Below are 15,594 nucleotides of genomic sequence, written 5' to 3' on the forward strand. Positions count from 1 at the left end.
AAATTAACTCATTATCATCTGGCATACTGCCCCTGAAGTGGAAAGAACCCTGGACTTAAAGTCACATGACTCATGTCAGCTGGCTCAGATGTTTATTGTAAGATTTGGGGAAGCCATTTAAGCTCTCTGAGCTTCAGTTTCCTTATTTGTAAAATGGAAATAAAAGCTCTCATACTACCAATTTCCTAGAGTCATACAGAAAAGAACTTTGCATTCTTCATGATTTATGGAAATATGAACTACTGCTACTTTAGGAGCCTTGGTCTTTCCATCTGTAAAATGACCATAATCCCTGTCTCATTTGATAGGATGAACCTATCAAATAGTTATCTCCCTATCAAATTGATAGGGAGAACCAAATTAGTTAATGTATAGGGAAGAGCCTCATAAATTATAAAGTGATGGGTACAAATGGGAGATTCTCAGGAGCGCCGGGTGACCTGAACTAAGATTGGAAATTGCTAAAGAAAGGTATGATGGAAGGCAGCATGACATAGTGGATAGAGCTCTGGACACTGAGACCTAGGTTCAAATGCCAGCTTTGACACTAGTTATATGATCTTTATCCCTCAGTTTCCTTATCTGTAAATAAGAGGGTTGAGCTTTTTTGACTTCTTTATGCATGTTTCCTTAATTATAAATGAGAGAGTTGAGCTTGATCTTTATGCCTCAGTTTCCTCATCAGTAAATGAGAGGTTGAACTTCCTGCCCTGTATAAGGAGCCTTTGAGCTCTAATTCTGGGATGCAATAGAGCATGAGTTACAGCTCAGCTGTTGTGGAGTGTTGTGACTTTAGGCAAATCAGCTCCTCTCTGGTGCTTGACTTCACCATCTGTAAAATGAAGGCTTTGGACTTGATAAGGGGGTGTTCTTAACGTGGAGCCATGAGCATGTTTTTGCCCTCCTGACACCTCATCGGTAGAGTTGGTTTCCTCTGTAATTCTACTTATTTCATGTATTCAACACACGATTCAGGGAAAGGATCTGTAGGTTTCTCCAAGTTGCTAAACGGGTCTAGGACACCCCAAGGGTTAACAACCTTTGAACCAAATGGCTCCCAAGTCCTGGCTTTCTGGGCTTCTGCAAAGGATGAGAAACTGCCCAGTCCTTCAGGATGGATCTTGGCGATGTTGGGGGCCATAGGCCATTAACTAATTGGACCATTAACTCAAAGGATTCCCTAAGCCAATTGAGGCTAGGGAATTTTTCCCCAAGGATTTGGGGGCATGCTTTGAATTCTCCCACTAGTCTGACAGCCTCCAGAAAGCCTGGGTGGGCAGAAGCACAATCTTCCTTCTGCCTACTTCCCTTTGCTTCTTCCATCCGCTGGCATTGTTTGATCCTGAGCTTTACTGAAGGGACCACCGATCACCCCCACCTCCCCTGGAGCTGAAGGGGCTGCCCGCACCCTATGCCCAGGGCCTCACACTGGCTGTGCCAACAGGAGGACTGAGTTCTAAGAATTTCTTGGGTGAGAGACTCTTGAATCTTCTCTAAGGCCCCATTAGAATGGAAGCTCTTTGAGGGCAGGGGCTGTTGGGCTTGACTTTGTACTCTCGGCTCCTGGTACATAGTGAGCATTTAATAAATAGCCTCATCTCTTTCCTCTTTCCCTTATTCCCATATTCCCCCTCTCTTTGTGTAGCTCTTTGTCTCTCCATCCCCAAAGCTTTTAGCCAGCTTCCCCAGCCCCTCGGATTCCTCCCAGCTAATGGTTCTCCTTCGGAACCTCTGTCCCCTCCCCGGCCCAGACTGAGCTTTGAGGGGAGCCTGCCTCTTGGGGCACTGAAGACAAATTGCCTGCTTCCCCTTCGCTGGGGGCAGGCCCCGGGGCTTTCCCTCTGGGCTAGCTTCATGGTCTGGCCGAGCCGTCTCTTTCCGCTCTTGACAGGTCTCCGCCACACCTCAGCTGCACTCTGCCATCCCTGGCCTGACTGCCCGGCCTTCAGACCTCCTCCTTGCCTCTTGTCAGCTGTCCCATTCTGGCCCGTAGCTGGCCACACCTCCTAATTGGGGGCTGGCTGTAGGCTGCTTCCTTCAGCATCCTTCCCTCCTTCCCCATGGGCCCTAAGCCAGGCTTCCACTTCCCTCCAAAACTGTCTCCAAATCCCTAAGGCCTGCCACTGGGAATGTGACCGGAGCCAAGTGCACGGGAAAGTTCCCAGTGAGATGTGAGGGGCAGAGGCAGCTCCGGCGGCCAAAGGGTGCTGGCAGCCCAAGGGATTTCCCCCGGGGTCTGAGCTTAGCCGCATGATCCAGACCTAGTACACTTTGGCACTGGGGAAGTCCCTTAGCCTCTCTCTGCCTCAGTGTCCCCGATTGTAAAATTGGGGACAAAACAGCATTCACGTCACAGGGTTGTAGTGAGGAACACATTAGATAATAGACATAAAATGCTTTTCAGATCTCAAAGTGCTATGGGTATGTGTATAATAATAAATATAAACATAATGAAAAGAAAAAAAAAACTGTGAAAAATCTTTTAAAGAACAAATAAAACAAGGTGCCTTAAAAATAAGGTAGTATTTTTATAAAATAACTTTGTATTAATGTTGGTGCGTGTCTATCTGTCTATATTATTATTTACATTATGTACATGTGTGTGTGTGTATATATATATATATATATATATATATATATATATATATATATATATATAGAGAGAGAGAGAGAGAGAGAGAGAGAGAGAGAGAGAGAGACACACACACACATGTATACACACACACATATGTATACACACACACACAGAGTTCAATCTCATTTTAGGAGTAAAGCTTATATTTGGAAGTAGTCTTCATTTTGGACCAATATTAGTTTGTTACCCTTTCTGCACAGTACCAGAAAGTAAAATGTGCTGAATCCATAAAGAGGCGGGACAAATGAGGTATCTTGAGAGTTTAGAGAGAGGCACTGTGATGCAGTGGAGAATGCTGGATTTGGAGTTAAAGGACCACTTAGAACCCGGGTAATATTGGGCAAGTTTCTTGACTACAAAGGGAGTTGGCTAAGTCCTTGTCAGCTCTGAATCTGTGATGTGAATGCAAGAAGGGATGCTTTCCTGGAAGTGGCATTTTTGGAGCTGGAGCTCAGCAGGCAGAGATGGGGCTAAAGGGATTCCCACTATAGGCAATGATGGGAGTTAGTCATTCTGTGCTTCTACCTGACAAAAGCTCCATAAAAGCTTCAAATTTCAGAGCCAGATTTAAGGGGAAAAGGGCATCTCTCAAGTGACTCGGGTCTCATTTAAGCTGGCATTTCATGATTTGGAAATATCTAGCTGTTTATCCTAGCATAGGCAGAACACTGAGGTTGCTGACTTTTTCACTTGAATATTTGGATGTTCTGTGGATTCAGTCTATGAATTTCATAAATGTCAGACCATCTGCTTCCTCGTTCTGAAGGTAAAAAAATAGAAACCCAGCGAAGTGAAATAGTTTGCTCAAAGCAGTGGATGTGAGGCTAGTGCCTCAGTCTCCCTGTTCTCAGTTCAGAAACCACTCCCATTAGCCCACTCTGGCTTCTTTAGGTGACCGAAGGAAGGATCTTATATGTGCTGGTGGGACCCTATTGGAAATAAAGTGGGTGGCAGTGGAATTTCAAGATCTAATTACCTTTGGCAGGAACTTTTTTAGATGACAAGTTGGGGAAAAGAGGAGACTAGGGAGCTGATAATTTGGTAACTGGGCTGCCATAGAAACGGGAAGATTCAAATGGAATTGAATATTGATCTCCCTGTTTTTTCTCTCTTGTCTATCTCTTTTCCTCTATCTTCCAACCCCCTCTTTTCCCAGCTCTCAAGCTTTTCTCATACAGGCCTTTCCATGTTTTGCCCTGAGAAGATGAAGTTCCCAGGAATTCCTCCCATATGGGTAACTAGCCTTGGGCTTCTCCTCATTCTGGCCACTCTTCCAACTGGAACTGGGCAAGAACGGAAAGAACCAGGAGAGTTTGTGAAGCAGGACATTGGCGGGTAAGGACTGCAAACTCTTGTTAGGGCATTCTGCCAACCATTAGCCATTGGTGGAGGGGGACATGAAACTTCCACTATTGGTTGCCCAAAGTCAATGTCTTCACCTCTGGGAATTTCTGGGTTACAGAACGAGCCAATATAATCCCTTAAGACCAAGGTGTTATTCTGTGGGATTGTCAGAAAGTTTGGACTGGAGGACTGTAAAATTGTAGAATTGAAATTTTTTTCCCCAAAGTGACAAATCTTTGAATTTTGTGGCAACTTGTCCATGGGAGCTAAAGGTTGGTTACAAAAAACAAAACAAAACAAACAAACAAACAAACAAAAAAACCACAAAAACAAACAAAAAATTCCCAACTTTGGGAACATTACTGCTATTACAGTATGCTTTTGGCTCTTTTCTGTCCCCTTTTAGAATATTTCAGTATGATATTTAAAAATCTCCCTGATGCAATCTTGGGCTATTATTGTGTGATTCCAGATATTTAGAGGATACATTTATTATCGCAAGTTTCCCATGCTTCCCTAAAAATACTTCAGATCTTGAAAAAAATAGTTATTCTACTTCAGGTCCATCCATCCATCCATCCATCCAATATTTGTTGAATGCTAACCAGGAGAGAAAGGCACTTTAGAGTTTGGAAATGAAGTAAGATGAATGAAAAAAAAAGTTTTTGGGGGAGAGGGAGTTGGAGAGAGAACAGATAAGTGCTTAATTGAAAAAAAAAACACTTCTTACCCTCAAAGAGCTTACAGGCTCATGGGTACATGATGAGCATTCACTTTACCAATGAGGAATATGTTCTGTGCCATGAGAAGGGGTAGTCAAGTACTGGGCTGCTCAGGCTGGGAGGAGGGGGCCAGATGGGAGAAGCCTGAAGGAAGTTTGATGGAAGATGTCATACTAGAGGGGTAAGTCATTTTCTTGCTATATTTCAGTAAAAGCTGTCCTCCATGTGTGGAATGCTCTCCCTCTTTGTATTATATTTGGTGTATTCCTGTCTGTACACATAGATACATTATGTATGTGCATATACCTCCACCTCTTAACATTCCTGTCTCAGTTTGGGAGTCACCTCTTCTTTGTGGTCTTTTCCGATCTCCTCAATTGTTAGTCTTCTTCCCTTCTCCCCATCTCCCTTGGAATATATTATATTCCCCTGGAATAATATATTTACTTGGCATATTCTTTCACCCCAGTAGAATGTAAGTAAGAATGTAAGGGTAGATAGTTTACTTTTTTTGTCTGTGTGTATCTAGAATGGAGCTCAGCAGTAGGTACCTAATGAATGCTTATTGACAGGAATATTCGGAAGGATACACAGGATTCCAATATTTGACTTACCGTTGGCACATTTTGGGGAGGCACTGTATGAAAGCGAGGCTTCCCCTCCATTGGTATTGAGGGACAGACCCCCTTGAGAGAAGAGGACAGAACCCTCCCTACTGCTTGCTTTGTTCTTTTACTGTTCCAGCTGCACTTACCAAATATTCTTGGTGTTCTAGAGTTTTAAATATAGTTATGTTTTGGTTGAATCTTAACTAGATTTTTGCCTGGGAAGCAACATTCCCCCCTTTAATTTGCCTCTTTTCAAATTTGGAAAAATCAACTCCTTTCACTGAACAGGCCCTGAGAATTGGAAAGGACCTTATCCATAGCATACCTACCATATTCACCGAACCATGGCCAACAGCCTTTGTTTGAAGATCTTTAGTGAGTGGACCCATAACTTCTTGGAGGCAGCCCATTACAGTTCTCATTGTAAGGAAGGAAAATTCAACCGATATTTTTTGAATGATATTTTATTTTCCCTCAATTACACGTAAAAACAATTTTGAACATTGATTTATTTTTAAAATTCGAATTCCAAATTCTCTCCCTTCCTTCTTTCTCCCCACCCTCTTCTCTTTGGCAGTAAGGCTATGCACGTGCAATAAGCAAAGCATATTTACATATTAGTCATTCGAGCAATATTTATTAAGAATATACTATGTGCGAGTCTTTAGACTAAATCCTGGGGGAGGGGGTTTACAAAGATTGATATGACATGGTCCCTGTATTTTATGAGCTTAAAATCTAAGGGGAAGAAAGGGTGAGTCTATAAATAATGATGGAAAGGTCACTGTAGTAAGTACAAAGGAGGGTCCTGGGCAATGATGTGTAATGACAGGAGAGAAAGCTATTCTGAGGCTTCAAGGAAGGTAGAGAGGTGGGGAAGGAAGATAGAGAAGGTTTTATGGAGTAGGAAGCACCTGACTTAGGCCTTAAAGAGGGAGAAATTTGAATAGACTGAGATGGCAAGAGTTTGGGGTGGGAAAGTTCATTCTGCTGTGGGAAAAGGTAGCACAGATACAGAGAGGAAAGGGCAAGATGGGAGTGGAGGATGAATCGGAATCCACTTTTAATTAGAACACACATCTATGAGAAGTCTCTAGTACAAAGGGTTTGTGATGTTCCTGAGGTTACAGAATTTATAAGTGTCAGAGAAGAAATGAGTGTGTTTTATTTACTGGACGATAAGAATTGACTGATGTTTTTGAGTGAGGAGTGATGTCATCAGAATACTGTGGTAGGAAGATTACTTGGGCAAAATAGGAGTGGAGAGAGCCTGGAGTGGGGAGGCTTCAATTACAGTGGGTCAACAAAAAGGTAAGGGGTGCTAATTTAGGCTGATTTCAGTGGGAGTGGAAGGGAAGAGACAGATTTGAGAAGTATTATCAGAGGAGAATCAACAGGTTGTTGTGGTAGAGGGTGGAAAAGGGAAGAAGTCAAAGATGAGTCAAATGTTTTGAGATTGCGAGACTGAGGTTGGTGGTGCTAACAGAAATAGAGCTATTTGGACAGAGGGAGGCTTTGGGCAAGGGAAGTGAAAGGTTAGATTTTGACAGACAATATTTGCTGGTGGGATAGTCATGGGAAGCTGTCCAACAGGCAGCTGGAAATATGGAATTGGAGCTCTGGGGAGAGCTTTGAGGGTACAGAAGCAGACGTGGGAGTCATTGGCATAGATGGGTAAGAATCCCAGGGAGCTGATGAAAGCACCAAAGGAAAAAAAGAAAAGGCTAGGCAGGTGGTACAGTGAATAGTTGAGTCCAAATTGGAGTTAGACACTTGACCTTGGGCAAGTCACTTAATCCTGATTGCCTCCCCCCCCCCACACGCACCCCTCACCCACAGAGAGGAGGTCCTAGGGCAGAAGTGTGAAGTTCAGCTTCAGTAAGCCGTCATTTCTCCAGTAACATTGGGGAATTTGAAATTCTACTTCGGTAAAACTTTCTTCTAAAAACCTTCTAAGAGAAACTCTTTAGTTTAGCCATTTTTGAATGAAAATCTGTCTAAATTTTACAAACAGAAGACATTGAATACTTTTTCACTTTTTTATTGTTTGAAATGATGACTGGGGTACATCCTCGGTGGAAGGCAAGCTTTTTGAGATCAGGGACATTGATTTTGTCTTTATATTTCTAACACCTTGGACAGTGCCTGGCACATTAAAAAACCAAACCTAGATCTGTGGTTTCCTTTGTGTAGGGAGGTCCTGCTGAGGAAACTCCTCTACCAAAGTAGATCAGCAACTGTTGCAACTTTATTGTCTCAGAGACTTTTCCCAAATTATCGAAAAACGCAATCAATTTGCCCAGTCATGAATGTGTTTAAGAGAGGAGACTTGAACCCAGGTTTTCTTGACCCCTAATGGGACTGTGTTAGCATCACACCATGCTGTTGTGCTCATAGGGGGTGTTTAATTACTGCCCGCTGAATGAATCGGAATCGGTGTGAATCTCTTGCCAATTGCATCGTGCAGTACGACAGGTCTGTGTCTGCGTTTTGCTGTTTCTGTCTCTTTCCCAGATGCCAGATAGGCACCCATCGCTTTTCATTGCCATTATTACACCTGTTTCTGGTAGCCCATCCTCCCATGCTCCCTTCTGCTGCTAATACATTTAAGTTAAAAGGAAAAAAACACCCCGAACCAAACAAACTTAAAACTTCACAGTTTAAAATGAGTCAATAAAGGTCTGAGGGCAGCCATCAGAAAGAAAGTACATAATCTTGAGAAATGGGGCCTCTTAAGGTTTATTTCCAGGTTCAGGCTGTGTGCTCTGGATGGAGAATGAGCTTGCGGGAAGGTTGACCTTGGAATGTGTAGGATGCTAGATGACTTAACTCTTGTGATTGCATAGAAAAAAAAGGGGGGGGGGCGAAGGAAGCCTCGAGTCTGTAGGATCCAAGCTAATGGTTTGACTCTTTAATACAATTTCAGAGATTTATTTTTTTCTGGCTATTCTTTAGAAATTTCTCACATCATAGAAAACCCATTTTCTCTCTCGTTCCTCCCCTCCTCCCCCAAATCTGGTAGTTTGGTAAATAGCTTTCTGGGCCGCATTTAATCAATCAATCAGTCATTCCCTACCCTATTCAAAGCCTATGAAAGGTATTCTGATGAATAAAAGAAAATGCTGGCCCTTAGGGAGTTTATCATCTGCATCTCCTAGAACTAACCTAGCTAACTCATCTTGGGACCTCACAGTCTCCGGAAGATAATGGGAATCCAAACACATATTGAAATGAAACCGAGCCAGTTGATTCTATCTGGCACTGTCGGGTCCTATACCTTCAGAAGGAGAAAAGAGGCTACTTTATTTCAGGAATATAATCTAGTCCATATCTATATCTGACAGTAGATATCCAGCCATTGTGGGAATGCTTTCCTTGATAGGGATCTCAAAACTAGTCTCTAAATTTTTTCAGCCACATTCTGATATGACATATTTTCATCACCACCTCCCTTTTTGGGACATTTCTATCCTTTTTTCTTTTTTGGTTCTTTTTTTAGGGGGAGGCGAATGGGGTTAAGTGACTTCCTCAGGCTCACACAGCTAGTAAGTGTCAGGCTGGATTTAAACTTTGGTCTTCCTGACTTCAGGGCCAGTGCTCAATCTACTACACCATCTAGCTGCTCCTCATTTCTTCTTAAAGGTAATGCCCAGAGTTATATAGGATACCGTAGCCATGGCCCGCCTTACACTGAGCACCGAAGGGAGAGACCGTCACCTTTGTTCTAGACATCTTTTTTGTAATGACTCTAGTCCATGGTTGACTCATAGTGAGCTCATAATCTACCAAAACCCTTTGGCCTTTTCCCTCATGCAAACTGCCATCAAGCTATTTCTTTTACTTTCTGGAATGATGAAATGGATCTTTAGCCTCTAAACGCATGATTTTACATTAATGTTCATTATATTTCATGCTATCAGTTTGAACCCATTTTGAATCAAGGACATACACATTTACCGACCTTATAAGCGTGGTTTGGAAAGGTTTTCAGGGGTTCATGCTAGCAGGGCCTAGCTCCAATATGCCTGAGAAGCAGGCTTACAGCTTTGTCTTGCCTCCTTCCAGTAAAAGAAAACTCACTACCTCTGGAGGTAGCCCTTCTATTTTGGGTAGCTTTTTATTAGGAAATTTTACCCTCCATCTAGCCTACAATCTGTCTCTCTGCAACTTCATTTTCTTTGTTCTGCCCTTTGGAATCAAGCAGAATAAATGGAAAATCTCTTCACATGACAGGCCTTTAAGTATTTAAATACATTTATGAAGTTTTCTTTAAATCTTCTCCATGCTAAACATCCCCATTTCCCTCATCCACTCTCCTATGGCACGGTCATTAGTCTCCTCATCATCCTGGTCATTTTCCTCTGCCTCCACCCTCATCTGTCAAAGTTTTTTTTTGTCCTGGGAGTGATTCCCACATCTGGTAAAATGGACCATATGGATCCTAAGAGTTTAGAGAAAACATTAAAAAAAATGCATTCAATGACCTCAAGTAAAGGCAGCCCCAAGATGACAAAAGCGTCCTGCAAGGACCATGGGTGTTTTAAAAGTTTTCCTTTTGATCCATGGAGTAATTGTGATATATTCCTTGCCTGAAGGGCCCAGCGTGACTTGGGTTTCTGGATAATCTACCTAGAGTCAAAATTAACTCAAAATACCCTATTGCACTCACAATTGAATGATGTTGTTGATATGTGGATGTAGGGAGATTAACTCAAGCTATCCTTTTAAAATTTATAATGATAGCTTTTTATTTTTCAAAATACATGCAAAGATAGTTTCCAATGTTCACTCTTGCAAAACTTTGTTCCAATTTTTTTTTATCTCTCTCCTCCCCTCCCCTAGACAATAAGTAATCCAGTACAGGTTAAACATGTGTAATTCTTCTAAATGTATTGCCATATTTATCGTGCTGCACAAGAAATATCAGCTCAAAAGGGAAAAAAACCCAAAAAGGAAATAAGCAACAATGAAAAAAGTGAAAATACTATGTTGTGATCCACATTCAGTCCCCATAGTCCTCTCTCTGGATGCAGATGGCTCTCTCCCTCACATATCTATTGGAATTGGCCTAAGTCACCTTATTGTTGAAAAGAACCAAGTCCATCACAGTTGATCACATAATCCTGTCGTTGCTGTGTGCAATATTCTCTTGGTTCTAATTCGCCAACTCAAGCTATTCTAAATCTAGTAGTATCCCGACTTACATCATTTTTCTAAAATGCGTCTCCTAGAACTGAATACATTTCTCCAAGTGATGTTTGAGAAGGGGAGAGTACACAGAAAGTGCCACCTCCCTTATTTGTGAAATTGATATTTATATAATGTAGCTGAAGACTATTAACTTTTCTTTTTCTATTGTCACAACTCAACTGTCAACTTTATCTGAAATTTACTAAAGTGCCTTCTTTTTCACACTATTTCTTATCTAGCTGTACCACCTCTTCCTGTACTTGTGTCATTGGCTTTTTAATCCTAAGTATAAGACTTTGCATTTCTCTCTATTCAATTCCATCCATCCATATTTGGCCCATTTTTCTAACTTGAAATATTTCTGGATTCAATATTTTACCTAACTGGCCCAGTTTCAGATCATCAGGAAATCAGATACTTATGCCATTTGTGCCTTCATCCAAGCCTTTACCAAAAATGACCACAACCATAGGGCTAATTACTAATCTCTGGATTTGAACCCTCTCCTCTAGATAATATTAATTCATTATGATTATCCAGGAAGTTCCAGGCTCACCTGATTGTACTGTTTTCTAGCCCATATCTTTTTAACTTATAAGATTTAGAAGTGGGAGGAATCTTTAAGGTATCATGTGTAGCATATTCACTTGTAAATGAGGAAAATGAAGGTCAGAGCAGTTGTCACTTTTCTAAGTTCACACCACAGTAAGTAGCAGAACCTGGATTTGATTCCAGGTCATTTGATTCAAATCTGATTTATTTCCTCTGTACTATCTTGTACAGAAAGATAGTATGAGAGGTTTGCCATGTCTACGTTTCAGGAAAGTAGTTTACCACTGCTGTGGCACTTCCCTGAACTTTGAGTTTTGAGACCCTGCTACTAGAAAGAGGAGGCTAAATTGATAAATGGTCAAAGGATATGAACAGACAATTTTCAGATGAAGAAATTGAAACTATTTCTAGCCATATGAAAAGATGTTCCAAGTCATTATTAATCAGAGACATGCAAATTAAGACAACTCTGAGATACCACTATACACCTCTCAGATTGGCTGGAATGATAGGGAAAGATAATGTGCAATGTTGGAGGGGATGTGGGAAAACAAGGACGCTGAGACATTGTTGGTGGAATTGTGAATACATCCAGCCATTCTGGAGAGCAATCTGGAACTATGCCCAAAAAGTTATCAAACTGTGCATACCCTTTGATCCAGCAATGTTATTACCGGGCTTATAACCCAAAGAGATTTTAAAGAAGGGAAAGGGACCTGTATGTGCAAGAATGTTTGTGGCAGCCCTCTGTGTGGTGGCCAGAAAGTGGAAACTGAGTGGATGCCCATCAAGTGGAGAATGGCTGAATAAATTGTGGTATATGAATATTATGGAATATTATTGTTCTGTAAGAAATGACCGGCGGGATGATTTCAGAGAGACCTGGAGAGACTTACAGGAACTGATGCTGAGTGAAATGAGCAGGACCAGGAGGTCATTATACACTTCAACAACAACACTATATGATGATCAGTTCTGATGGACGTGGCCCTCTTCAACAATGAGATGAACCAAATCAGTTCCCATAGAGCAGTAATGAATTGAGCCAGCCACACCCAGTGAAAGAACTCTGGGAAATGAGTGTGAACCACTACATAGCATTTCCAATCCCTCTGTTTTGTCCGCCTGCATTTTTGATTTCCTTCACAGGTTAATTGTACATTATTTCAAAGTCTGATTCTTGTGCAGCAAAATAACTGTATGGACATGTATACATATATTGCATTTAACTTATACTTTAACATATTTAACATGTATTGGTCTACCTGCCATCTGGAGGAGGAGGGTGGGGGGAAGGAGGGGAAAAGTTGGAACAGAAGGTTTTGCAATTGTCAATGCTGAAAAATTACCCATACATATATCTTATAAATAAAAAGCTATAATTAAAAAAATAAAAGAAAGAGGAGGTTAGTCTGGCATGAGCTGTCTCAATGAAGTCGTACTGGTTCTTAGTGATCATAACTTCATTTTCTAATGCTCACATTGGAATCACATCCCACAATTTGGTCTGGTCCTGAAATCAAGTCCACTGGCTTGTTTGAGGTTTCCATTCTGTTCTTTGTTTTGAAAACTGGGACAGTGTCAAGTCCTGCAGCTTTTCTTCTGTTCCACATGATTTAAAAAAATTCATCAGCGATGACTGTAATCATATCCATCCATCACCTTGAGGTATAGTTTATCCAACCTTGGGGACTTGAACTCAAAAAGGCAATTAACTGCTCTTGCCATTTCCTCATTTCCTCTGTATCATCTATAGAGTAACCACCTTTTCCATCCTTCTTAGTCCTGAAAATCGTTTTCATTGGCAGAGAAAATCAAAGCAAAAAATGAATTGAGTAGTTCTTCCTTTTCACCATCGTACATTATCATTTGTTTATTCACCCTGAACCCAAACCATTATCTTCTTTGATCCATTCTTTTTCTTGCTGGTAATATAGAAAAAGGTCTTTTAGTCCTTTGCATTTATGGCTTTTTCAGTTCACCCTGAGCTTTAGTCTATACTATTTTTTTCCTTATCTTGTTTCCATCTTCCATATATATGTCTTTTAAATCTTCCATAGATAGATAGATAGATAGACATAGATGTAGATATGTCTTTTAAAAACCTAAGTTGGTCTCTTTAGAGAATATATTCTTTCCTTCCCCTTTGGAGTTGTTTATGCTTGTATCTACAGGATTTCTTGAGATCTTCCCATCTTTCTGGCATTGTACTTCCTTATGGAAGTTTAGACCATGGGATAATATGCATATTTTCTTTGAACCCTTGAAGTATGCTCTCTAAGAAATCTAGGTGTCATGTCAGAGTTTATGAAAGGGAAGGAGAGAGCAAAGTTGAGAAGAGTAAGAGATGGATATCTTCTTAATGAGAGTGTCTTCATTCTCACCCCAGCAACCAGTTTCTCCTTGTTGCTGAGAACCAGGTATAGGGTAATATTTCCTCTTGTTGCTTCCTCTACCTTTTAAAGAACACAAATTATCATTAAGGCAAGTGAACAGTTTCTTAGTTGACCCATTCTGAAATAGTGAGGACTTCAGCAAATGTCTGTGATGGGTCTACTCAAAACTGCATACTTAGTTAAGGAATGTGGATCAATAAAATGGCTTATCTGTTGTACCTTATTTGTTCTCGGAAGAAAAAAAAAAAGCCATCCTGTCCAATTGACCTTGCTGAAAGTCATCCCTTTCCTTACCTAGATGAAAAGACATCCTGGTTACTTCCTTATTTCTCATTTACATTTTATAACCTTGTAGACTATTAGCCTGCTAGCCAAGCCCCAAATGTTCAGTATATAAGGCTCTCCTCAAACTATTTTTAATTTTCTCGATTCCCTTTAGAGACTAGCCTGTCAGCTATAGTGGAAATAACCTCTATTGTGACTAGAAGAGAATCTCTTTGAATTCTTTCAAACTATGAACCATGACTCTCACATGTTTCATTTGGATAGCTGAAGTCCTACATCACAATTATATTGTGTTTCCACTCTAGGTTTATGGCCTGTTTTCTGAAATATTCATTTATTTCATCATTCTGGATGGGTGACGTGTAACATATTTCTACCACAAGCAGCCTTCTGTTTGTTTACTCATCTATTGATACTCTCACCTGAATGCGCTCTATTTTGTTTCTCTACTTTGGTTCTTAGAGATCCTTGTGAGTTTGACTTTTTAGAAGTAGCTAAGATCTGAGCTTAAATCTACCCTCAGATATTTACTAGCTATGGGAACCTGGGCAAGTCCTCTAATTTCTTCCTCATATATAAATAGGAGATAATAGGAGCAACACCTATCTCCCAGTGTTGTTGTAAGAATCAAATGAGATATTGTAAAGTTCATTGTGAGCCATCACATAATACATAAATTCTAGCTGTATTTATACAAGGCAATGGTACTCCATTGTCTTTTTTTGTCCACTTTTATTTGAATAGTTTTCCTTAGATATATCATATACATGAGTCCTGTCCTACAAAATCTTTATACTTATGGGTTCATATTTCCCTTCTTTTCAAAGATCTTCACTTAGCTTGTTTATCATCCACAGTTCACACATTTATTTGTAGATACAATAAAGTAATAGCTAATTGGAAAAAGAAATGGCAGACTACTCCAGTATCTTTGCCAAGAAAAAAAAATAGTAACAAGAGTTAGACAAGACAACAATAATAACTGATATTTACCCATTAAATTTTGCAAAGCACTTTATTATCTGATTTGATCCTTAAAAGAACCCTGTGAAGATATACTATGGTTATTATAATTTTCAGTTTTTGGATGAGGAAACTGAGGCTCCCAGAGATTAACTGACTTGCCCATGCTTATACACTTGATGTCAGAGGTAGACCCTGAACTTAAGTCTTCCATATCCCAAGTTCAGCATTCTCTTTATTAGGTTACACTGATAGATGAGACTCTGGGTTTTATTATAGGTTCTTTCATTATGTCTGTTGAATTATTGGCCCTCTCTGCTGCTTTTCTTTTCCTAATGTTACACTTCTAAGACATGAGTTACAGAATAGATACTTATATGTATTGGTAGAAGAAATTCTGTACCAGTAGCTACTCTCACTGAGATGGTCTGGTAAAAAAAAATAATGTTATACCTAATTCTGTGGTACCTGGCTTGGCAGATATATGGGGGAGTTTTTCCTGCCTTACCTTTCATTTTTAATTTAAATCCCACTGAATCAGCTTTGTGAGACTCCAGGCAAATATATTTTACTGGTTCTCGACATGTACATTTGATCTTTGAGTAAGATATCATGTTTTAAGCCATAGTTACGTCAGGTCTGTGGGCAGCTATGTGATGCAGGGGATAGAATACTGGGACTGATGTCTGGAAGACTCATTTTTCTAAGTTAAATTTTGTTTCAGACACTTACTAACTGGGTGATCCTTGGCAAGTCACTGAATCCTGTTTGCCTCAGTTCCTTATCTCTAAAATGACCTAGAGAAGAAAATGGCAAGCCCCTCTAGAATCTTTGCCAAGAAAATCCCAAATGGGGTCACAAGGAGTTGAATGTGACTGAGATGTCAGATTGACATACGG

The 15,594-nt window shown here is 40.4% G+C and overlaps 1 protein-coding gene across 3 annotated transcripts in view; it reads left to right on the plus strand.

Annotated features, from left to right (window-relative positions):
* GABRA3 (gamma-aminobutyric acid type A receptor subunit alpha3) overlaps positions 1-15,594 on the plus strand; it is a 166,863-nt gene that overhangs the window by 23,407 nt on the left and 127,862 nt on the right. For all 3 annotated transcript variants that reach the window (XM_074278422.1, XM_074278420.1, XM_074278421.1), the window contains exon 2: positions 3,792-3,970. In XM_074278422.1, coding sequence (XP_074134523.1) covers positions 3,822-3,970 — 149 coding nt within the window. In that variant the 5' untranslated portion in view covers positions 3,792-3,821. The remainder of the gene's footprint in view (positions 1-3,791; positions 3,971-15,594) is intronic.

The sequence above is a fragment of the Sminthopsis crassicaudata genome, chromosome X, assembly GCF_048593235.1.
Source record: "Sminthopsis crassicaudata isolate SCR6 chromosome X, ASM4859323v1, whole genome shotgun sequence".
Taxonomy (NCBI): domain Eukaryota; kingdom Metazoa; phylum Chordata; class Mammalia; order Dasyuromorphia; family Dasyuridae; genus Sminthopsis; species Sminthopsis crassicaudata.